This window comes from Mesoplodon bidens (genome assembly GCF_964165515.1).
Source record: "Mesoplodon bidens genome assembly, chromosome: 5".
Lineage (NCBI taxonomy): Eukaryota > Metazoa > Chordata > Mammalia > Artiodactyla > Ziphiidae > Mesoplodon > Mesoplodon bidens.
Genome location: NC_138161.1, coordinates 116,855,934 through 116,879,402, shown reverse-complemented (window position 1 = coordinate 116,879,402; position 23,469 = coordinate 116,855,934). Strand labels below are relative to the sequence as shown.

Genomic DNA, 23,469 nt, shown 5'->3' with positions numbered 1-23,469 from the left:
ATGTGACCTTATTTGGAAAGAGGGTCTTGACAAGTGTCATCGAGTTGAGACGAAGCCGGGAGGAGGCAGGAAAGAACACTTCTCTCCAGCCTGCAGGGAGCGAGGCCCCAGCGGCACCTTGGCTTTGACTTAGCACCTCTGGAACGAGAATACATTTCTTTCGTTTTAAACCACCTAGTTTGTAGTCCTTTGACACGATTACAGCCACTGCTCACATTAACCCCCAAAACAGTAGAATAGACACACCAGGAGGTTATTTATTTTTTTCTTAAGTCAAAGCAGCCCAGAGGCAGGCCCTGGGAGCAGGTATGGCAGCTCCACTGTGTGCTGGGGTCCTGGGCGCCTCCTGGCCACGCCCACAGCGCTGGGAGGTGATCCTCACCCAGGTGCTTGCGAGGTGACCTGCAGGGTTCCTGCCAGTCTTTCAGGCAGCACGAGTGGGCAGCGTAAAGGCCCCAAAGGCACAGACGGAGCCAGTCCCCATGGGGAGCTTTCCAGAGGCTCTTTCCGCCGGCTTCTCCTACAGCTCTTGGGCTACCACGGTGTCACGTGACCACCGCTGGCGGCGAGGGAGGGCGCACCGCAACCTCTGGGACCCGCGGTGAGGAGGGTTTGGAGGGTGGGGTTGGTGTCGCCCCCCCAGCAGCCCCGCCACCTCTTTAGACCTGAGAGACAGTGTGGCGGCCGTGAGGATCTAGGCTGTGGCTGCTGGGGTCTCAGCAAAGGAGAGCACAGGAAGGGAGGGGCCTTGAGAAACAGGGAGCATATCCCCACTTAGGCCTGAAGGACCAGGGTTTCCGTTACTGCAGCTTCCCCAGCCCGCCCTGCCGGCATCACCACTACCCCTCTGGAGTATACGGGCCATGGGAGGCTCACAGCAAAGCAGGGCGTCCACGAGAGCGTGGCTAGGCCTTCTTGGTTCATGGGATTTTCGGCCCGCACGGCCAGTGTGATGTGGTACGGCCTCAGGTCTGTAGTGGGAGGGTAAATCTATACACTTAAACTCGGGTGTGCAGAAATCTCGCTCTGAAGTTCCAGTCCCACCAACGGCCGTCTGAGGCCTAAACACTTGCCAGTTAGAGGCAACTCGATTTCCTACCAGTTAACCACCTTGTCTGGACCAAGACCCACAGTTCGTCTCCCCACTCTGTCTCTTCTTCCTGCCCGGGTGGCATCAGGATTCTGGTCTGTCTCACGTGTCCCTCTGTTACTTGAGGAAGGGCCTCTGAGTGCCCTCCGGGTCCTTGCCGGCCTCTAAGGAAGGCTCTGTTCCCGCATCTTTCTAGGCCTCTGTCCCCACTGGAGCCACTGACTGCCCTGTCAGCCAAGGCCTGTGGTCCTTACTGCTGCCGACCGTGGGTCCCACCACTACGTTGGAGACAGGAACCAGGCAGTCTGGCCAAGCCCTTTGGCTCCGTGCGATGTTCCACAGCAAACTCTCCAAGGGGCAACAGGAGACAAGGTCCTGCAGGGCAGGACATAACCTATCACAGTTGCTCTCTACAGATCGCCTGTCTTCCTGGCCCCCGATTTGCCAGGTGCGGCCTCTGTTACTTCCTTGGACGGGAGAACCCCCCGAGCTTCCTCCAGCTGTCCCTGTGCCCCTGCATCCGCTAGCTGAGCTTCCTCCCGGGGCCTGGGAGCTCTCCCCTGCTGCCTCCGCCTCCACGGCCGGAGCTGGGGATCTGCCCCCTAGCGGCTCAGTGGGGCAGGGCCACCGCCCTGCCAAACTGCCCAGGCAGCCCTGGGCCCCGAGCTCTGCCTTAAAACTGATTCACTTTGTTATAAAGCAGAAGCTAACACACCATTGTAAAGCAATTATACTCCAATAAAGATGTTGATAAAAAAAAAATGCCTAGAAGATTTGAAAGAGAATTCCTCAAGTTAAAAAAAAGTCATTGAAATTTAAAATTCAATAAATATTTGATACAATAAGGCTAGGCTACTCTAACAAAAAGATCCAACAATAATTCAGTGCCTTAAAGGAGACTAAAGTTGACTTTCCTCCCACATAATAGTCTGAGGGAATGTTCAAGGTAAACGTTGAGCCTCTATTTCATTTGGCCATTCAGGGATACACTATCCTCCAGGTCCTTGTTTTCATCTATAGGTGGGGTAGTGAGTTGTCATGCGTTCCAGATAGCTAGAAGGGACAAGAGAGAATGGAGGAGTTATGAATAGGCCTTATTACATTTCCATCCTGGAAGTGGTATACTTCTATTCTGTTCATGTTTTATGGACAAGAACTTAGACCTAAGTGTGCTCCTTGGTAATTCCTCCTCTCACCCCTCCCCAATCCACTGACCCCAGGCATACATTGTCCTACTTTCTGTAACCATAAATTACTTTGAATTTTCCAGAATTTTAAATAAATAAAATTATATGGTAAAAAAAAAAGAAAAGAAAAAACCAAGCAGTCCTGAAAACAAAGGCAACCCTTCTCAGTCCTCGCAAAGACCTACAGAACTGTCTCTGGTCAGTCTTCTGCAGTTGGTTGTCGTTAATGTCATGTTGAGTGGATTTTATGGTGGGTTTTTTGTTGTTGTTTTTTAATTGAGAGAGAACAAATTGTTACAGGCTTTTAAGGAAACCAGAAACATTCGCTCTCTAATTATATCTATTATTCCATTCCCATTCATCTTGCTCTCTTGCTTTGAAGCAGGCCTTTCTATTAGCCAGAAACTGCAGTCACATTTTCTGAATAAGTTAAGGCCGCTGTTTTTCTGCTACTTTCTGTAAGAGGACTTGTCAGTATGGTCTGTAGATTTATTCGTAGCAAAGGTTCTGATAAACCGGCTGGACTCACGTAGATAGCACCAGTCTTCGCCTTGCCCCTCGCTGGAACTACTCTTTGCAAGTATTGAGGGTAGCAGTGCTCTGTGGTGCAGGTTCCAGGGATGATTTTCCATGTTTGTTCAGTCGGTCGGTCAGTCAGTACTTACCGTGCGCCTGAAATGGGCCAGCCATTCTGCTGAGGGCTGGGGGTGTAGTCCTGAACCAGACCCTACGGGCGGTGATGGACCACAGACAAGCCAGCAGACTCCTGTGCTAATGTCGGGTGTGACAGGGCTTACTGTCGAGGCAGTAGAAGAGCTGGCGGGGGAGACCAGAGGGTGGCCTGGGCTGCTTGGCTGTGCTCCAGGGAGGCCGCAGGGGAGCCGAGGGTGGACCCCTGAGGGGAGCGGTCGGCAGGGCTCTGGGGACAGAGCCTCCAGGCCCCGGGGCAGGCAGGATGCCGCCCCGCCTCTCCCGCCTCGGGCCTCAGGGGCCGGGCACAGAGCAGAGGAGCCCCGCCCAGAGACTGGGCCAGCTTGGTGCAGTGAATGACTGAGAACGGGGCTTGTGAGGCCTCGTAAGTAGGGTATTGTTAAGGGCCAGGAAATAAGGAAGCAGGTGTTAACGGAGGGTGAGCCTGCTTACTGCAGCGATTCTCAATGTGGTGCTCGGATGGTATCTTTGTAAAAACGTGTTTCAATTCCCCACCCCACCCCAACACAGTCTCCTGCGTAGCGCTGGGGAGGGGGCTTCCACTCCTGCGCTCCCCTGAGAATCCCCTCCTCGGAAGCCACAGTCCCCAGCAGGGCTGGGTGCCTCCCTCAGGCGTGCGGTGGGGAAGGCCGAGGTCCCCTGCTTGCTGAAGCCCTTGGTGGGCAGCTCAGCTTGGTGAGTCCTCAGATCAGGTCTGGCTGAAGGCCTCTCCAGCAGAGGCCAAGCCTCCTGCAGGGCATAGGGAAGCAGTTCCTGTGAAGACCCTGGGTTAAGTGTTGCTGACTCCGTGAGCTTGTTCTTTTGTTTTTAACATTATGTTGAATTGACAACATACCGTGCTGTTTACATTTTTTAAAGATGGTGTCTTTAACGTACGTCACCTGGGAGGACCTGGTCTTTATTTAGCGAGAGGGGTCAGGTAACAGCATTGAGCTCTGAGAAGTGTAGGAAGCCCAGCGGAAAGACCTCCTCGCAGACGCTGCTCACCACGTCTAGGTCAGCAAGGGGCGCCCTGGGCCCTCTGGAGGAGTAAGACACGTCTGTCACCGTGAGAGCGCATCCATGGGATGTTGGGGGAGGCTGTGTGTACAGGCTCGGTGCCCCCCGCGCTGTGCCCGGCACCTGAGATGGGCAGAGCGTCCTTGGTGGGAAGAGTTGCTGTGAAACTTGGCAGACGCCTTCCCCAGCTTGTCTGAAGTGATGCTGTGACGGCAGATAAGGTACACCCAGGGCACTAGTTACAAAATGTCATTCTTCTGTTTTCAGTAAATATTCAAGAAGTGATTCTACAAGAAAATTTGGAAAAAGAAGATCAAATTCTGGTTTCCCTGGCGGGACTAAAGCAGGTATGTCTGCTGCTCTGACTTTGTGTCGCACAAGCCACCCTTGCAGTGCCTGTTGGGGAGGGCACCAGGGCACGGGTACCGTGACATCAGAGCCAGTGTCCCCTGGCCCTGCGTCTCCTCCCAGACAGACCCCTCCTGACTCTACCTGCTCAGGGCCCTGCTCCGCCCAGCAGTTACGTCTGACCAGCCTGCAGCCCAGACCGGTTTCTCATTTCCCACCCCTGCCCCTTCCTCTTAGCCAAGCTGTTCTGTTTGCTCCACATCGAAGCTGCTGTGGGGTGTGTGGTCCAGCTCAAGTCCAGTCACTCATCACGAATGTCCCGGGAGCACGAGGCATAAACGATCACCTCCTATAACAGGCCTCAGCCCCTCAAGGGCCGCAGTGACTCGACCCTTGAAGGACTGAATGGAACAGAAATGTCAGTGAAGAGATGTGGCCTGCGTTATTAGCCCTCAGCTGGGGTGGGCCCCTTCAGAGGCTGAGGGCTGTTCCGTGGAGCCGGGTGTGAGGGCACCTGGTGCTTCCTGCTCTAGGATAACCACCAAGGGCGTGACAGCCCATCTGCCCCTGTGAGAACCTGGCCATTCAGGCTGTAACGTCTTCCTTGGTCATTCGTAAGTCAGTGGTTTTGATATAGAGCTGGATTTTTCTCCTGTTCTTTCTTTCTGATGGTTATAAATTCATATCCACACTCTAAAAGAACAGTCAATGACAAGTCTGATTCAGATGTATTCGAGGTTTAGCTGACATTTAAAACCAAACTCATTCATCTTTCTCACGGATATTCTTCTTCTTTGAAAACAGATCAAAGACATTCTAAAAGGTTCCCTGCGTTTCAACCAGAGCCAGCTGGAAGCCGAGGAGAACGAGCAGATCACCATCTCAGATGACCACTACTGCTCCAGCGGCCAGGGTCACCTGCCCAGGGCCACCAAGCAGGTACAGGCGCTCTGAGAACACTGTCACATTAGCCTGAGACAGAAGGGGAGGGGGGATGCACACACATTCAAATTATGGATAATACAAGCCCACCAAAGTTACTTCACGTGACCGTGTGTGAAGTTCAACTGTAAAATACAAGTGACCTAAGCCAGGGGTGATGTACATAGCTGTGCAAGTTGTGTACTCCAGTGCCCTGGGCAGTGCCCTTCAGAGTAGACTAGTGTCTCCTGGAGTTGTGCAGTGCACAGTCTACACACCTGTATGCAGCAGCTTCGGCCTGAGCTTCCTGCCAGTCCCACCGTGCAGTGTTAGAAAGCTGGATCTCTGCCTCAGTTATTGGTCAGTTGCCTTCAGCTGATGCCTCCATTCCCCTTTAGCACAAGAAGTACTATCTGTGCTTTCCTAATGCTGTCTTGAGTGTACTTCACTGGCCTAGAACCTCTTTGGCCTTCACGGGGAAGGACTTCTCAATGCCCATCCTCTAAGCCACATAGGTCAGCAATTTTTTTCTGTAAAGGGCCAGAGAGTAAATATTTTAGGATTTTCCCACATGTGCTCTCTGTCACATATCTGTTTTTGTATTTGGTGTGCTAGCTTGCTTGTTTCTACAGCCCTTTAAAATTTACAAAACAGAAACAGACTCACAGACTTGGAGAACAAACTTATGGTTACTGAGGGAAGAAGGTTGGGGGAGAGGGATCAATTAGGAGTCTGGGATTAACACATACACACTACTATATATAAAATAGATAACCAACAAGGACCTCCTGTATAGCACAGGGAACTCTACTCAATATTCTATAATAACCTAAATGGGAAAAGAATTTGAAAAAGAATAGATACATGTATATGTATAACTGAATCACTTTGCTATACACCTGAAACTAACACAACATTGCCAATGAACTATATGCCAGTATAAAATAAAAATTTAAAAAGTATATATGTATACATAAGCCATTCTCAGCTTGAGAGCCACACAAAAACAGGCCACAGGCTGGATTTGGTCCACGAGCTGTCGTTTGCTGACCTGCGCTCTTGGGTGTCAACATGGTGTGTAATTTGTTCTAACATAGAATCCCAGAATTTTCCAGTTAGGAAGGATCAAAGAAACACCTGCTCGGTTTACCAGTGAGGAATTGTTTTCTGAACCCGTGTCCCAGTTCAGTCAGCTTCCAGCTCCACCACGCTGCCTCCCGGTGTGTGATCTGATGGGACTAAACATTCCTAATAATATTCTTTTTAAAATGGTGTGCAGAGTTTCATCTTGAAAATCTCCCATTAGCTCTCATCTAAGTTACTTTCTCAAAAACTAGCATCCAGATGCTTGTAAATTATGTTTTGTGATTTTAAAGAAGCAAAGTGACATTTTAGAATGGGACTTTTTCAGTTTTAAGAGTACTCTTCCAGAAGAGAACCATGTGTGGTCCGTTTCATCCAGCTTTAGAAGGGACTTTTCAGAGAGCATTTTCAGTCTGCATTTTAAAGCCACATGAATCCAACAGTAACATTGCAAGCTTACCTCGATTAGTTCCTCCAGATTCCCCTTCCATGCCCAGATGTTTAATTTTCAATAATTATTTATTTATTCACATATTATTGAGCTTAGGCCCACCCCCGACCATTTTTATTCGACAATTTTATTTTAAAATTTAGCGTGATTTTTTTTTAGTTGAATGTCTAAAAATACTACAGAAAAAGAGCTTTGAAGAACACTAACAAATTTGCTAATTGAAAACTTCTTGAGTATACTTTGTAATCGTCCTTCCCAGTTTTCAGATTTGTAAGAACCTACCAGTTGCCAGCGCAGCCCCGAGAGACCCAGTGCAGCCTCCACATGAGCTGGCCGTGAGCCGGGAAGGGCGATGCAGTGTGATAGGCCCTCGTTCCCGCAGAGAACTGGGCTCACCCCACCTTGGAGCAGAGGGCCCTGTCCCCCTGCCAGTGCCCCTCCCCACCAGGGACTAAAAGGGCGCCTCCTTTGTGGCAGTGCACGCACCCCACTCCCCCCTGGGAAGCTGGTGGAGATGTGGCTGTTCTTTCCCTCTGATTATACATCTTCTCTCGAGCTTTGCCAACAGCAGAGGGGAAACTGTATTCTTTTTTCCTCTTTTTAAATTAATTTATTTTTGGCTGTGTTGGGTCTTCATTGCTGCGCACAGGCTTTCTCTAGTTGTGGCAAGAGGGGGCTACTTTTCGCTGTGGTGCCCGGGCTTCTCATTGCAGTGGCTTCTCTTGTTGCGGAGCACGGGCTCCAGGCGTGCGGGCTTCGGTAGTTGTGGCACACAGGCTCAGTAGTTGTGGCTCGCGGGCTCTAGGGCGCAGGCTCAGTAGTTGTGGTGCACGGGCTTAGTTGCTCCGCGGCATGTGGGATCTTCCTGGACCAGGGATCGAACCCGTGTCCCCTGCACTGGCAGGCGGATTCTTAACCATGGCGCCACCAGGGACGTCCTGGAAATTGTATTCTGTGGGGTGAAAAGAGCCTCATTCTGTGCCTCCCTTCCGCAGTCTGTCCTTCACACACTCCTTTGTGAATCTTTGGGAGGTTTTGGATGAACTTCACTCAAATCTACCACAGCAGAAGGAGGGACTTGGAGGACCCTTGATTCATCAGTCCATCAGCCCGTATCACCTGCCTCACTGGTCTTTGGTCCCATATTTTTATCTGTGCTCCAGAACTGCGGGGGGCTAATGCAGTAGCCACTAACCACAGGTGTCTACTTAAAATTCAATTTAAATTCATCAGGATCAAAGAGAATTCAAAGTTAATTCAGTTCCTCAGTCACACTAGGTACCTCTCCAGTGCTCAGTATCCTCATGTGAGTAGGGCTACCTGCCTGGACAGCACAGAGAGGGGACATTTCATCAGCGTGGAACATTCCTGTTGAACAGCACCTGCTCCCACTGCGATCCTAAATCAAGCTGAGCAACAGGAGTGGTAGGGTGGCAGGGCCGGGAAGGTGGCCGTCCTGGCCAGCTGTAGGCAGGACTGCCTGACATGTTGAGAAACTTTTTATATTGTGTGACACACGCCTGTGTTTGGCAGAAAGAGAAGACCGACCTAGGAAATTACAAAGTTTCTGTAAAGGATAGAAACGGCACCAGGTAGTAGCTGAGATTGCTGTGGAAATCCAGAAAGAAAGCTTACTTGGGTCTAGAAAAAAATTCTAGGTGGGAATCCAGAAGAATGGGTCTTTTCATCTGCTTGTGACGTCGGCCAAGTCTCCAGGCCTCTGACCTGGGCTTCAGTTCTTGGTTCGTAAGAGAATGGTGCAGTGGGGTAAGAAGAAAAGATGGTTGCAGAAGCCCTGGCAGTTCTAACGTGCCTTGTCTGGGCCAGTCGTGGCTGTATCCGGAAACTGGGGGGAGGGCGGTGTCACTCACCGTTTATAACTTGACTCCACTGCTTTTCCAGAAACAAGCCAGATAATTAGTGGTGGTAGGAACCATCTTTCCTTCTAGCCACAGGCTAAAACACGTTACGGGTGTTTCTCCTCTTCAAGTCCTGCCCATGTCCTCACTGTATGCTAAAGGCGGATAGGTTATCTTGGCATTTCTGTGGTAGAGACACCACTCTGAAAATAGGACTGTCCTTGCTCACTCTGTTGTCAACCTCAGATAAGCTCCTGAGTGGGGTGGGAGGTCAAGGTTCTCGCGGCTTATATAGCTCAGCACAGCAGTCACATGAACAAAGCATCTGCAGTCTGGAGGTGGGAGGCCAAAGCCAAGGTCTGACGTGCAACCGCGGGCATGGACATGGGGGGGACACCCTCCCCTGAGGCCCCCTGGCCCCGTCCACCTCACAGAGGGCAGTAATGGGATGAGAAAGGGCCATCAGTCTCACCAAACTGCCCTAGTGCCATTAGGGATCACGTCCCCTTCTACTGCAGGGCCATGTGCTGCATGTCTCTTCCGTTTTGTAAGAATTGCTGTGTTGACAGGCTATAAACAGCTTTACAACTTGAGCTGAAGAACCTTGAGGCCTGCTGTGTCTCAGCACTGGGATCTTTAACGCCATTCTGTTCCTGTTCTCCGATTAAATCTCTTAAAAGTAGGCAAATTGTCAGAGGGGGAGACACCTGAGCCATTATTTAGCCACTGGCCCACATGTCACTCAGGAGAACATGAAATTCAGAGGGGGCCTGTCAGTCACACCCAGATTCCCTGAGGAGTGTTGCTGACTCTCTATCCAGGCTCTGCCCATAGCCCAAAAGTGGTCTTGGCCATGCTGGAGCCAGAGTTCCCGGGGGGGCCTTCCAGCCAAGGGGCTCTGTACCCCTTCTTAGACTTCAGGCCCTGCCCCAATTCCCCCCACCCCTCGGGGAGGGTAGGCGGGCGGGGCAGGCAGCAGGTGTGGCCACTGCATTGGCTTAGTTGGCTGTGGGCAAGGGCTCTTCCTGCCAGGCTGGAACATCCCTGGTTAGACTGTGGCTGTACTTCCATCCCAGGGCTGGCAGGAGCTTCTCTGATCTTAACCCAAAACCTTGACCGGTGTCCTTGGATGTCAGCTGCTTTCGTTAAAAACAAAACACATAATGACTCAGAAAGAAAGGAAAATAATTGTAGAGTAAAGCCATTGCGTCTCTATACTTTTTGCAAAGGACCATTCCGGGTTTGTGTGTCTGTAGAAGCTCTCAGCCCCCCGCATTGTCCCGGGAGACCCCCGGCGCGCTCAGCCAGGATGAGCCGGCTGTGAGATGTGAGGAGGAGATGGAGCACATTGGGCCCCCCCTGCAGCCCCACTGCAGGCGGTAGTAGCATCCCTGCAGATGGGGGTGGGGGGCACACTGGGGAGCCAGCCTGTGGCCTCATAACCATCTGGGCGTGTCACTCACTGCGTGGCGGCCACACCCGAGGGCAGGGGCGAGGACGGACACGCTGTCCTCACCCCACGCCCCCTCACATGGGCAAGCTGGTGCCCCAGGAGGAGGGTAATGAGCAGGGCGGGGCCGCGGGCCGTGTGCTCCGCTCCCCAGGCCCACAGCTCCCACCGGAGGGGCCTCCCTGCGTCTTTCCGGGGGGATCGTGGGGCCCCCGCCCTGCTCCGCGTCTCACCGTCTCACCGTTTCTTCCCTCCCCCACCCCGCCGTGCTCTGACTCCTTCCCAGGCCCCTTCAGCAGCGCGGGGGCACAGGGAGAAAGGCGACACGGACGACTTCATCCTCGTCTCCAAGGACGACGAAGGGGGCGGCGCCAGGGCGCCCCCGGTCGGCCAGGCTCAGGCCCCGCGGCCCCTCCGGAGCTCGGCCCGGCGTGCCCCGGTGTTCTCAGACCCGCTGACCGGCCTGGCTCCGGCCTCGGCCTCGGCCTCGGCCTCGTCCGGCAGCCCCAGCTCCAGCCCCGACGACGACAGCAGCGGCAACAGCAAGGACTCGGGCTTCACCATCGTGAGCCCCCTGGACCTCTGACCGCCGCCCGGCCACCCCCGCAGCCCCGTGAAGACGCCTCTGAAACCCAGCCTCTTCCCAGCGCGCACGTGGCCTTGGTGCAGCCCTTGAAACCTGCGGAGAGAAGCAGGGGGCCCGCTGAGCACGCCCGGCAGACCTTCCCCAAAATGCAGACGGCTTTCCCCTGTAGCTCACCCGGCCCCGCCAGTAAGGTCCCCAGCGTCACACTCACTGTTCAAAAAGACCAAACCACAGCTAGAATCACTTGCTTTGCCCTCTCCTCCCCAGCGAAGACGGTGTGGCCACTCCATCCGGTATATCTAGAAGGAAGAAGTGGGTTTCAAATGTTCCCTCCCCCAGAGCATCAGGCATTAGGAAAACTGGTATCAAGAAAACACTCTCTCTGGAAATCTGTATCTCAGCCTATTTCATACTTCATTCCTCCCTCGGGAAGCCGTACAGTAGAGGCCAGGTGCAACCAAATGGACTAGAACTAGTGGACCCCAGGGCTGGAAAAAACCTCCCAGATAGTTACGGTACTCTTTAGGAACAGGGTCTAAACTTAGGAATCATATTTACCTGCGACCCGGTTCCAGCTTTTTTCGTTTGTTAAAGAATACATTTCTAAACCTCAGACCACGTCAACTCTGGCCATCACTGCCCCTCCTTAAACAATTGTATTTCATCCTTTAGAATCTTTCATAGTCAGAAAAGAGGGTCACTTAGCCACGAATAAGGCATGACTGTGTGCTCTGCTGATTTGGGTCATCGTCTTAAAGGAAGGAGACAGTGCTCCCTGGAGTGGGATCTAGACAAGCAGGAGAAACACTGCGACTTGGGAAACAACTCCCCAGCAAGTGCACCTGCTTTTTTCCTTTGCTTGGCTTATCCCTTTGAAGAGAGGGGTCAAAAGAAGGCTGACTTTCTTAGCATGGAAACATGGAGCAAACCCTGGGCTGGGTCACTCCCCCGACAGACTTTGTGACCTCAGGCACCACATTTTATTGCTTTTGTCTGCAACATCTGCATCTGGGAAAGGACACGTCAGATGGAATGATCTCATAGACCCCTTCGGTTTTGAAGTCTGCGGATTCTAAAAGCCTATATGAACCCTAGCGAATGACAGGTGCTTTGGTCTCAGAGTCATGTAAGTCACATATTAGATAATATCCGCCATTACTATAAATGTAGCATTTTTTTCAATTTTAAAATATTTTAAGTCATTTTTATGATTTCTGGATTTTCACTGAATATTGCTATTTACTTGCCAGCTAAGTTCAAGGATTGCTAGCAATAATCTAAATTACACATTATTTTCTCAGTCTACAAATCTACTTTTAATTCTTTACTGTTTTCTACATATTTTTGTTTTTTTTCCAATGTAGAGTTAATTTCAGAGCTAAGAGCCTCGGCTGGTTGCTGGCTGGTGTAAGCAGGAAACCACACTATTATTCAAGTAACAGAGAGGTTTAATTTTCTGACTGGAATGACATTGAGTGAAGACCAGTGGAGATGTATACCTTAATTTAAGCACACTATCAGCAGGCAAATGACAAGAACTGGGAAAAGGAATTGTTTTGTAAAAGGATACTTCAGGGTCTGGGCATAAATAAATTCAATATATCAGCCTGACCATTTCCCTAACTGTGAGGAAATAAGGAGGCACCAAGTTGGGGATTCCACATAGTTATCTGGCTTACTTACCTGAGTCACTGAAAAGAATAGGACAAATGAAAAAGCGGTTGGTTATTGAAGGTTTAGAAAGCTTTTACCCTTCCCAAATTTGAGAGCAGTTTGGTTTGGGAGGAGCCGTAATTAGGCTTCAGTGTCCAGCAGATTTTCTAAAATAGCATGAAGTTTCACTGATTTGGACAATAAAGAAGTCTTGGATTAAAGACTCAGCTGGCCAGTGGAGCATGGCACCCGCTCCAGCCCCTTCACCTGCCCCTGGCTTACCGTCTGCACCACGTCCAGGCTCACTCCCCTACGGCAGGAATCAACAGGCCGAGAAGGGGGAAGAGGTGTCGGTTGCTTTACAGACAGCTGCCACTATGTAAAGTCATGGCTGCTGTATGTACTAAAAGCAAAATGTCAAGCCAGACAAGCAACTTATTTTTGACAAAGCTGTTCATCAAGTAACTGGCCACTCTTAAGAGTAGGATATCTTGAACTGGAAATTTTAAAAAAGTTAAACTTTCATTAAATTCACGACTGTTATTGGAGAAATATCATAAAATATCTTTTTAATGTGACCACTACTTAATACAATGAAAAACTGTGTACAGTGTGTTGCTTCCAGGTTGGTTGCCTTTACATTGTGTACCCAGCAGGTGTCTCTAGCCAGGAGTGTCTGTCCAGCCGCAGTGCCCTTGAACCTAGTGGCTCTCCAAGTTCAAGGCTACTTACATTCTCCTTTGTAACCATGGCTCAGCAGGCACACCTACAAAAACATCTGGAACCCAGAGACCCCAGCAATCATACATAAGTAAAACTTGTAGATTCGGTTTTTCCCCAGTAAGTGCTAATTAGACCATACAATCCATCTGCGTCTTAAGACACTGTTTTCAGTTCGGAAAATGTCTGTTTCTAGCTGGAACTAGAGTGGCTAGTCTGTTGTTCACACTGGAACTGAGTTATGATGTCTTTGTATACAAATATAGCATATTTGGGCCAGGAAGAGAATTTCTTGTTAAAGAGTTTATTTGCCTCCACACGCAGAGTTGCTACATACATTCACAGTTTTAATAGACGGCAATTAGCTATTCCAGTTGTGCTTTAAAATCCCCAATATTATTTTTCATTAGTGAGTGCAAAGCAAATGTCCCATCTGGCTACAATTGGTCCTAGAGTTATAAATTCTGTAATCATCTCTAGAAGGTGCCCTCATTCTCCAGTTTCATCGTTTGCTTTTTCGGGTATGACTTCAAGGCTCCGGCGCGGCTTCTGGACGTCGGTGTTTTCTGTGCCTGGTTTATTGAGTCCACAGGAGACAGCCGCATAGTGGATCTGCTTCAGGTTCTCCACAGTCTCGTTCTTGGCGTACTTCAAGAGATCTGCTTGTCCCTGTGATAAAACATGTAATTTGTTAGACATTGTGAGATGAGACATGACTTATGGTTACAGTTTGACAATATAGGTCTTCCACTGAAATAGAAATATTTTGCTTCCGCAAGAGGGCATATTTATTTCTGACCGGCATTGAATCCAAATAGGTCAATTTTAACCAAAAAACAAGTTTGTTTTCCCGGTTCCCAACGCCAGACTCCAAGAGTGTGCTGCCTTTTCAGTCCTTTCCGTTTTCTGGGTACTTTATGTTTACATACATGGAATCCAGCAGGCAGGGCTCTTGATGAATGTCCAGGGTGATCTGCCCGCCACTCACCTGGGGTTGGGGGCAGAGAGGCTGGAGCAGCCAGGAAAGGAATGACCATTAGCAGATGCAAAACACCAGAGCCAGTGACCAGCCATTGTCAACACCTGGCCAATCAACAAACTTACTGTCTGACCACAAAAGATGTCCTAGTTGTTAATACATTAAAAATATTTCAAATCACATCTGTTAGTGTTGTGCAGTTTTTGAATCCAAAATTAACAATCAATCACAATTCAGTGCTCTTATTGAGCTGAAACAGCAGGGATTCTGTATTTCGGTTGATTTTGTCAAAGCTTTCTTGCCAGAATATCAGAGAAAAACAGTTGCCTTCCTTCTGAGGTGAGTGACCACAGAAACTCTCCTGCCCTCGGCCACCACCGTGCAGTGGCCACGTGGCTGAGAGCCAGAGAGAGCAAAGACGGCCACCTGCTGTCCCTGGGGCCAGCAGACACCTTTCTTCCCAATACACACAGTGGAGGGAAGAGAAAGAAGAGGACACTCACACCACTTTGGGAGTCTGAGAGAGGCACAAAAGTGTCAAATATTTTTTGTTTTCATGCAAATCGGAATGCAAGTTACGAGCGGTTGGACCTCAGCATGTCTGGGGCCCACGAGGACTTCCGGGCTGTTCTGGAGCTGAAGTCCCCAATCCAGGAGGGCTCACCTGGGTGTCTGCTCAGGAGCACAGCAGACTTTAGGTGCCTTCACTAATGTAACCGAGCGGAACCCTATGGCGCCTTCCTGGGACAGGCCCTTCCCCCATCTCCTCTGCTTTAGCCCCTCCCTGAAGCACCCAGGTAACAGCATCTGGTGCACATGTCCTGAGTTATTTCACAGATGTGAAAACCCCCCATCAAACAGAAGATGTTAACTACTTGATGACCTTGAGCACATAGCCCCCAGGCCTCCTGGAGCCTAAGCACTGATAATGTTAACCCCTGTGACGCCACCCTGTTACCTCTCCATCAGCCAATCAGAGAATTGTGCATGAGCTGATCACATACCCTGTGACCCTCTTCCCTCACCTGGCCTTTAAAGATGCTTTGCTGAAACCTTTCGGGGAGTTCAGGGTTTTGGGGGCACAAGCCACCCTTCTCCTTGCGTGACCCTACAATAAACCTTTCTCTGCTCCAAACTCCAACGTTTTGGTATTGTTTGGCCTCACTGTGCATCGGGCACACAAACGCGTTTGCTAGCAATTTTGGTGAGCCAGCCAAGAGTCTGTGCCTGTGACAGGTCGACCCCAGCCAGAGGCAGCCCCCTCCCTGAGGCACAGCAGCTGCCAGAGTACACTTCGTTCTGCGGATCTCAGAGGGACTATCCCTGACAGGCGCTGGCCACCCCTCGGCACAAGGCTGTTCGGAACCGAGAAACGTCTGGAGCAGTGGTCCACATTCAGTGTCGCTTGGGGGTAAGTCATTCCAGCTTGTGCAGGCTGGGCTCATGTGTGATGACACCAGGGTATCCTTTTTTTTTTTTTTTTTTAATTTAGAAAGTATTTATTCAAAGAATGTTGATATATATAAAACATTTCAAAATTCCATCAGGATTTTTTTTTTTTTAAACATTACAACTACATCTTTACTAGACCATCTCTACTTCTTTTCAGGGTATCCTTCTCTATTGTGTTGGTTTCGCCTGTGGGGGAGCATTGGTTGGGATATTTCCCTTTTTTGAACTAGCCTTGGTCATTTATTCAGCTTCATCTCTGATGGGACATTGGCTGGGTTTCTCCCGTTTTGTGGCTAGGGACCTATGACCCTGAGAGACCCATCTGAACTGCTGTTTGCTTGATATCTGATAACACCAATTGTGAATAATTAGGTATGGATGATCAGAGCTCTGTTCCATCTTATAGTCCCCTGGGGTATTTTTTGCAACACTTGGAGATCTTTAGCTGTGCTCCCATAAATGAAAGAAAATATTTTTTTGGAAACATTGTGTGGCCTCAACACTCCCTGAGATCTGTAGAACAATGGCCCCTAACGGCTCAGCTATTATATCAGAGTGGGTCTTTTGCAATTGCTTTTATCTTGGGGGGCGGTGTGAATGTATGTGAATGAGTGTCTCGGTACCTGAGTCCAAATCCTATTCTTTCTTCCTCGTTTTGCTGAAAATGAGGCTTGTGAATGTGAGCAGATGATATACATTATTGTCTATTAGTGTCATTTGTTTGTTTAAACTGCACTGGATATTTGGGAACTGGAAAAAAAGAAGTTCAAAAATAGCCCAAGATGGCTGGGTTTTATATAAGTAGTTAGAAGAGAAATTTGCATTTCTTTTCCTGTGCCTTTGAGATGTAAATGATCTCTCCAGATATTTGGTAACGTGAAATTTTAGAGTTGTGCTAAATTAAGTTAAATGATGTAAGTTCATCTGGTTGTTTCTAGATAGGAGAATTAAGGGGCAAAATAATATGGATACAGAAAGTGATGGAAGGTTTGTAGAAAAGGAACTCTGAGAAAAGAGTTTGTGCATGGTCAGCATAGACTAAGTTTAGGTTGAATTTAACTTAAGTAAGTAAATGAATTTTATTATTAAAAGTAAGCTGGTGCAAGACTAGATTTTTTTCTCTCACTGGTAAGAGGACAGAGTTTTCCTGGAATGCTGCCACTGATAACAGATTGAGTTTTTGTGCCTTTCAGTGATCTATATTTGCTTTTGAGATCTCTTCTCATTTTGGTTAAGGAATAAGTATTGTCTCACAATAACCTATGATCTTATTTGACCAAGTGTTTTGAAACTTTTTGACAAACTTCCCAAATATCAAATTTTAATTAATTAAAATTTTTTGACCTCTAGCTAACTTTGGGATGCTTTGGCGAGCCCCCAAGGCATCTCAGAGAAAAATATTAAACTAACTAGGATTGTTTGGTATGTTAAATTACATGGGAAGCATTGTCAAATGAGTGATAAGCCTCCTCAGATTACACGGTATGGATAAATGTTTTTAATACAGACATTCTAGAAATTATATAAAGCTTCTGAAATTTGGATATGTCCTGGTATAATGTTATAATTTTAGTTGTTATCTTAAAATGTTGGGGGAGGAACCAACATGGCAGAATTGAAGGACCTGGAGCTCACCTCCTCCCACAAACACATCAAAAATACATCCACGTGTGGAACAATTCTCAGAGTACCTACTGAACACTGGCACAAGATATCAGACACCCAGAAGTGTCTAGAAATATCTCCTCATAACTGAGTAGGATGAAACATTTTTAAAAAAGGAATAGGGGGGCTTCCCTGGTGGTGCAGTGGTTGAGAGTCTGCCTGCCGATGCAGGGGACACGGGTTCGTGCCCCAGTCCAGGAAGATCCCACATGCCGTGGAGCGGCTGGGCCCATGAGCCATGGCTGCCGAGCCTGCGCGTCCAAAGCCTGTGCTCCACAATGGGAGAGGCCACAACAGTGAGAGGCCCGTGTACCACAAAAAAAAAAAAAAAAAAAAAAAGGGGAATAGGGATGGGACCTGTGTCCCTGGGAAGGAGCTGGAAAAGAGGAAAGAGTCCCGCACCCAGAGAAGCCCCCTCATCAGCTGGGACAGAAAGGGAGCTTCAAAGGCTCGGAGGAGAATGCAGCAGTCGGCAGCAGGCAGAAACAAGAGAGACCAGCACAGAGGATCCTAACCACCTCGCTGCACTGCCCAGCCCGAGACACTCACCTGCTGGTACGTGCAGGGGCTGGGTGCTGAACCTCAGGCTTCAGAGGACAGACCCAGGGAGAGGACTGGGGCTGGCCGCATGGAGACAGCCTGAAGGGCCTGTGGAGTGTGGTATGGGTGGCAACCAGGGGTGTACGTGGAAGAAGCCCTGGCCTGCCATAGAAGCGAAGCACCACTGCTAAGGGGCGAGTGAAGGGAGGGGCAGGGCCTGCCCCTTAGCAGCCTCTTTCTTCGTGCTGCTGCTATGAGCTCTGGGAGCGGGACAGCAGGTGTACTGTGGCTGGGGTGGGTCTGGCCTTAGCAGCTGTGGGCTTGGGGGGAGCACACATGGAGGCAGAGCCTGGGCTGTTTCCAAGGCTCCCACGGCGAGCCCAGGTGCATGACTGCTGTTCTCCTGGTACCCGACTTCAGTGGACTGGTGTGTTGGGATCTGTGCTGTTGGCTTTGTGAGCACAGTGCCTGAGGGACACCGGGGCCAACTGCCTGCATTCCCACCGCGGAGGTAGGGCCGAGGGCTGTGCCGACAACAGTGTACTTTGTGAGCCCAGCCAGGCGACACCACAGAGCACACTCCCCTGTGGACAGCTCTGGCGAAGCAACACTCAGCAGCTCCTCTCAGGAGGGAGTGCTCCAGTCCCACCTATCTCACAGTGCAGCTCAGAATCAGATCTGGGAGCTTCTGCTCCAACAACTGTCGCTGACGGGGCAGCGACAACCATAGAACAACCCAGTGCAGACTCTAGTCACCACACCACCACCTGTCAAGCGCACCACCTGTCAAGCACAGCCAGCCAGTACAGGCTGAGGAAAGAGGTCACAGACATCCATACTAAAAACAGTCCTTGCACCAAAACTATTAAACCCATGCAGGGTATACAGGGATGCTCCCACATAAAAGTAGCACTCCAAGACCACAGTAGATAACTGTTTCTCCTAAACTCACAGAGTAAAAGAAATATAAGTAAGATGAAGAAGCAGAGGAACCGCTCCCAATTAAAAGGTCAAGAGAACTTCCCCCAAAAGAACAATGAAACAGACCTCTTCAGTCTAATAGACACTGAGTTCAAAAAGGAGATAATGAAAATATTGAGGAAATTGACAAGGCCTATTGATAGAAATGCAAATTACTGTAAAAAAGAGGTAGACCAACAAGGCTCTCATTCAGATTTGATGGAGAAATTAAAACGTTTACAGACAAGCAAAAGCTGAGAGAGTTCAGCACCACCAAACCAGCTTTACAACAAATGCTAAAGGAACTTCTCTAGGCAAGAAACACAGCAGAAGGAAAAGACCTACAATAACGAACCCGAAACAATTAAGAAAATGGGAATAGGAACATACATATCGATAATTACCTTAAATGTAAATGGACTAAATGCTCCCACCGAAAGACACAGATTGGCTGAATGGATACAAAAACAAGACCCATATATATGCTGTCTACAAGAGACCTACTTCAGACCAAGAGACACATACAGACTGAAAGTGAGGGGATGGAAAAAGATATTCCATGCAAATGGAAACCAAAAGAAAGCTGGAGTAGCAATTCTCATATCAGACAAAATAGACTTTAAAATAAATACTACAAGAAAAGACAAAGAAGGACACTACATAATAATTAAGGGATCGATCGAAGAAGATATAACAATTGTACATATTTATGCACCCAACATAGGAGCACCTCAATACATAAGGCAAATACTAACAGCCATAAAAGGGGAAATCGACAGTAACACATTCATAGTAGGGGACTTCAACACCCCATTTTCACCAATGGACAGATCATCCAAAATGAAAATAAATAAGGAAACACAAGCTTTAAATGATACATTAAACAATATGGACTTAACTGATATTCATAGGACATTCCATCCAAAAACAAGAGAATACACATTTTTCTCAAGTGCTCATGGAACATTCTCCAGGATAGATCATATCTTGGGTCACAAATCAAGCCTTGGTAAATTTAAGAAAATTGAAATTGTATCAAGTATCTTTTCTGACCACAATGCTATGAGACTATATATCAATTACAGGAAAAGATCTGTAAAAAATACAAACACATGGAGGCTAAACAATACACTACTTAATAACGAAGTGATCACTGAAGAAGTCAAAGAGGAAATCAAAAAATACCTAGAAACAAATGACAGTGGAGACACGACAACCCAAAACCTATGGGATGCAGCAAAAGCAGTTCTAAGAGGGAAGTTTATAGCAATACAATCCCACCTTAAGAAACAGGAAACATCTCGAATAAACAACCTAACCTTGCACCTAAAGCAATTAGAGAAAGAACAAAAATACCCCAAAGTTAGCAGAAGGAAAGAAATCATAAAAATCAGATCAGAAATAAATGAAAAAGAAATGAAGGAAATGATAGCAAAGATCAATAAAACTAAAAGCTGGTTCTTTGAGAAGATAAACAAAATTGATAAACCATTAGCCAGACTCATCAAGAAAAAAAGGGAGAAGACTCAAATCAATAATTATTACAAATGAAAAAGGAGAAGTAACAACTGACACTGCAGAACTACAAAGGATCATGAGAGATTACTACAAGCAACTCTATGCCAATAAAATGGACAACCTGGAAGAAATGGACAAATTCTTAGAAATGCACAACCTGCAAAGACTGAATCAGGAAGAAATAGAAAATATGAACAGACCAATCACAAGCACTGAAATTGAAACTGTGATTAAAAATCTTCCAACAAACAAAAGCCCAGGACCAGATGGCTTCACAGGGGATTCCTATCAAACATTTAGAGGAGAGCTAACACCTATCCTTCTCAAACTCTTCCAAAATATAGCAGAGGGAGGAACACTCCCAAACTCATTCTACATGGCCACCATCACCTTGATACCAAAAACAGACAAGGATGTCACAAAGAAGAAAACTACAGGCCAATATCACTGATGAACATAGATGCAAAAATCCTCAACAAAATACGAGCAAACAGAATCCAACAGCACATTCAAAGGATCGTACACCATGATCAAGTGGGGTTTATTCCAGGAATGCAAGGATTCTTCAATATATGCAAATCAATCAACGTGATACAGCATATTAACAAATTGAAGGAGAAAAAACATGATCATCTCAATAGATGCAGAGAAAGCTTTCGACAAAATTCAACACCCATTTATGATAAAAACTCTGCAGAAAGTAGGCATAGAGGGAACTTTCCTCAACATAATAAAGGCCATATATGGCAAACCCACAGCCAGCATCGTCCTCAATGGTGAAAAACTGAAACCATTTCCACTAAGATCAGGAACAAGACAAGGTTGCCCACTCTCACCACTCTTATTCAACCTAGTTTAGGAAGTTTTAGCCACAGCAATCAGAGAAGAGAAGGAAAATAAAGGAATCCAAATCAGAAAAGAAGAAGTAAAGCTGTCACTGTTTGCAGATGACATGATACTATACATAGAGAATCCTAAAGATGCTACCGAAAAACTACTAGAGCTAATCAATGAATTTGGTAAAGTAGCAGGATACAAAATTAATGCACAGAAGTCTCTGGCATTCCTATGTACTAATGATGAAAAATCTGAAAGTGAAATCAGGAAAACACTCCCATTTACCATTGCAACAAAAAGAATAAAATATCTAGGAATAAACCTACCTAAGGAGACAAAAGGCCTGTATGCAGAAAATTATAAGACACTGATGAAAGAAATTAAAGGTGATACAAATAGATGGAGAGATGTACCATGTTCTTGGATTGGAAGAATCAACATTGTGAAAATGACTCTACTACCCAAAGCAATCTACAGATTCAATGCAATCCCTATCAAACTACCACTGGCAGTTTTCACAGAACTAGAACAAAAAATTGCACAATTTGCTTGGAAATACAAAGACCCCGAATAGCCAAAGCAATCTTGAGAACGAAAAATGGAGCTGGAGGAATCAGGCTCCCTGACTTCAGACTATACTACAAAGCTACAGTAATCAGGACAGTATAGTACTGGCACAAAAACAGAAAGATAGATGAATGGAACAGGATAGAAAGCCCAGAGATAAACCCACGCACATATGGTCACCTTATCTTTGATAAAGGAGGCAGGAATGTACAGTGGAGAAAGGACAGCCTCTTCAATAAGTGGTGCTGGGAAAACTGTACGGGGACATGTAAAAGTATGAGATTAGATCACTCCCTAACACCATACACAAAAATAAGCTCAAAATGGATTAAAGACCTAAATGTAAGGCCAGAAACTATCAAACTCTTAGAGGAAAACATAGGCAGAACACTCTATGACATAAATCACAGCAAGATCCTTTTTGACCCACCTCCCAGAGAAATGGAAATAAAGACAAAAATAAACACATGGGACCTAATGAAACTCAAAAGCTTTTGCACAGCAAAGGAAACCATAAACAAGACCAAAAGACAACCTTCAGAATGGGAGAAAATATTTGCAAATGAAGCAACTGACAAAGGATTAATCTCCAAAATTTATAAGCAGCTCATGCAGCTCAATAACAAAAAAACAAACAACCCAATCCAAAAATGGGCAGAAGACGTAAATAGACATTTCTCCATAGAAGATATACAGACTGCGAAGAAACACATGAAAGAATGCGCAACATCTTTACTCATTAGAGAAATGCAAATCAAAACTACAATGAGATATCATCTCACACCAGTCAGAATGGCCATCATCACAAAATCTAGAAAGAATAAATGCTGGAGGGTGTGGAAAAAAGGGAACACTCTTGCACTGCTGGTGGGAATGTGAATTGGTACAGCCACTATGGAGAACAGTATGGGGGTTCCTTAAAAAACTACAAATAGAACTACCATATGACCCAGCAATCCCACTACTGGGCATATACCCTGAGAAAACCATAGTTCAAAAGGAGTCATGTACCAAACTGTTCACAGCAGCCCTATTTACAATAGCCCGGAGATGGAAACAACCTAAGTGTCCATCATCAGATGAATGGATTAAGAAGATGTGGCACATATATACAATGGAATATTACTCGGCCATAAAAAGAAACAAAATTGAGCTATTTGTAATGAGGTGGATAGACCTAGAGTCTGTCATACAGAGTGAAGTAAGTCAGAAAGAGAAAGACAAATACCGTATGCTAACACATATATATATGGAATTTACGAACAAAAAAATGTCATGAAGAACCTAGGGGTAAGGCAGGAATAAAGACACAGACCTACTAGAGAATGGACTTGAGGATATGGGGAGGGGGAAGGGTAAGCTGTGACAAAGCGAAAGAGGCATGGACATATATACACTACCAAACGTAAGGTAGATAGATAGTGGGAAGCAGCCGCGTAGCACAGGGAGATGAGCTCGGTGCTTTGTGACCGCCTGGAGGGGTGGGATAGGGAGGATGGGAGGGAGACGCAAGAGGGAGGGGATGTGGGAACATATGTATATGTATAACTGATTCATTTTGTTATAAAGCAGAAACTAACAAACCATTGTTAAGCAATTATACTCCAATAAAGATGTAAAAAAAAAAAAAGGAGGTAGAAACTATAAAGAGAAACCAAGAAAAATTAGGAAACTCATTCGCCGAGATGAAAGCTGAGCTAAAGGCAATGAATAACAGAATGAGTAATGCAGAAGAACGAATAAATGATCTGGAAGATAGAATAGTGGAAATCACCCAGTCAGAACAGCAGACAGAAAGGAAATTGAAAGAAAAAAAATGAAAGCAATATAAGAGACCTATGGGATACTAATATAAAGCATGCCAATCTATGCATAATAGGGATTCCAGAAGGA

General features: G+C 47.2%; 2 protein-coding genes across 6 annotated transcripts in view; one reads left to right on the top strand and one right to left on the bottom strand.

Annotated features, from left to right (window-relative positions):
• TBC1D5 (TBC1 domain family member 5) overlaps positions 1-13,539 on the top strand; it is a 558,005-nt gene extending 544,466 nt beyond the window's left edge. For all 3 annotated transcript variants that reach the window (XM_081234126.1, XM_081234127.1, XM_081234125.1), the window contains 3 exons: positions 4,255-4,334; positions 5,140-5,274; positions 10,386-13,539. In XM_081234126.1, coding sequence (XP_081090252.1) covers positions 4,255-4,334; positions 5,140-5,274; positions 10,386-10,685 — 515 coding nt within the window. In that variant the 3' untranslated portion in view covers positions 10,686-13,539. The remainder of the gene's footprint in view (positions 1-4,254; positions 4,335-5,139; positions 5,275-10,385) is intronic.
• The window catches only part of PLCL2 (phospholipase C like 2), a 207,329-nt gene continuing 197,206 nt past the window's right edge, over positions 13,347-23,469 (bottom strand). For all 3 annotated transcript variants that reach the window (XM_081234123.1, XM_081234122.1, XM_081234124.1), the window contains exon 7: positions 13,347-13,727. In XM_081234123.1, the coding sequence (XP_081090249.1) occupies positions 13,548-13,727 (180 nt within the window). In that variant the 3' untranslated portion in view covers positions 13,347-13,547. The remainder of the gene's footprint in view (positions 13,728-23,469) is intronic.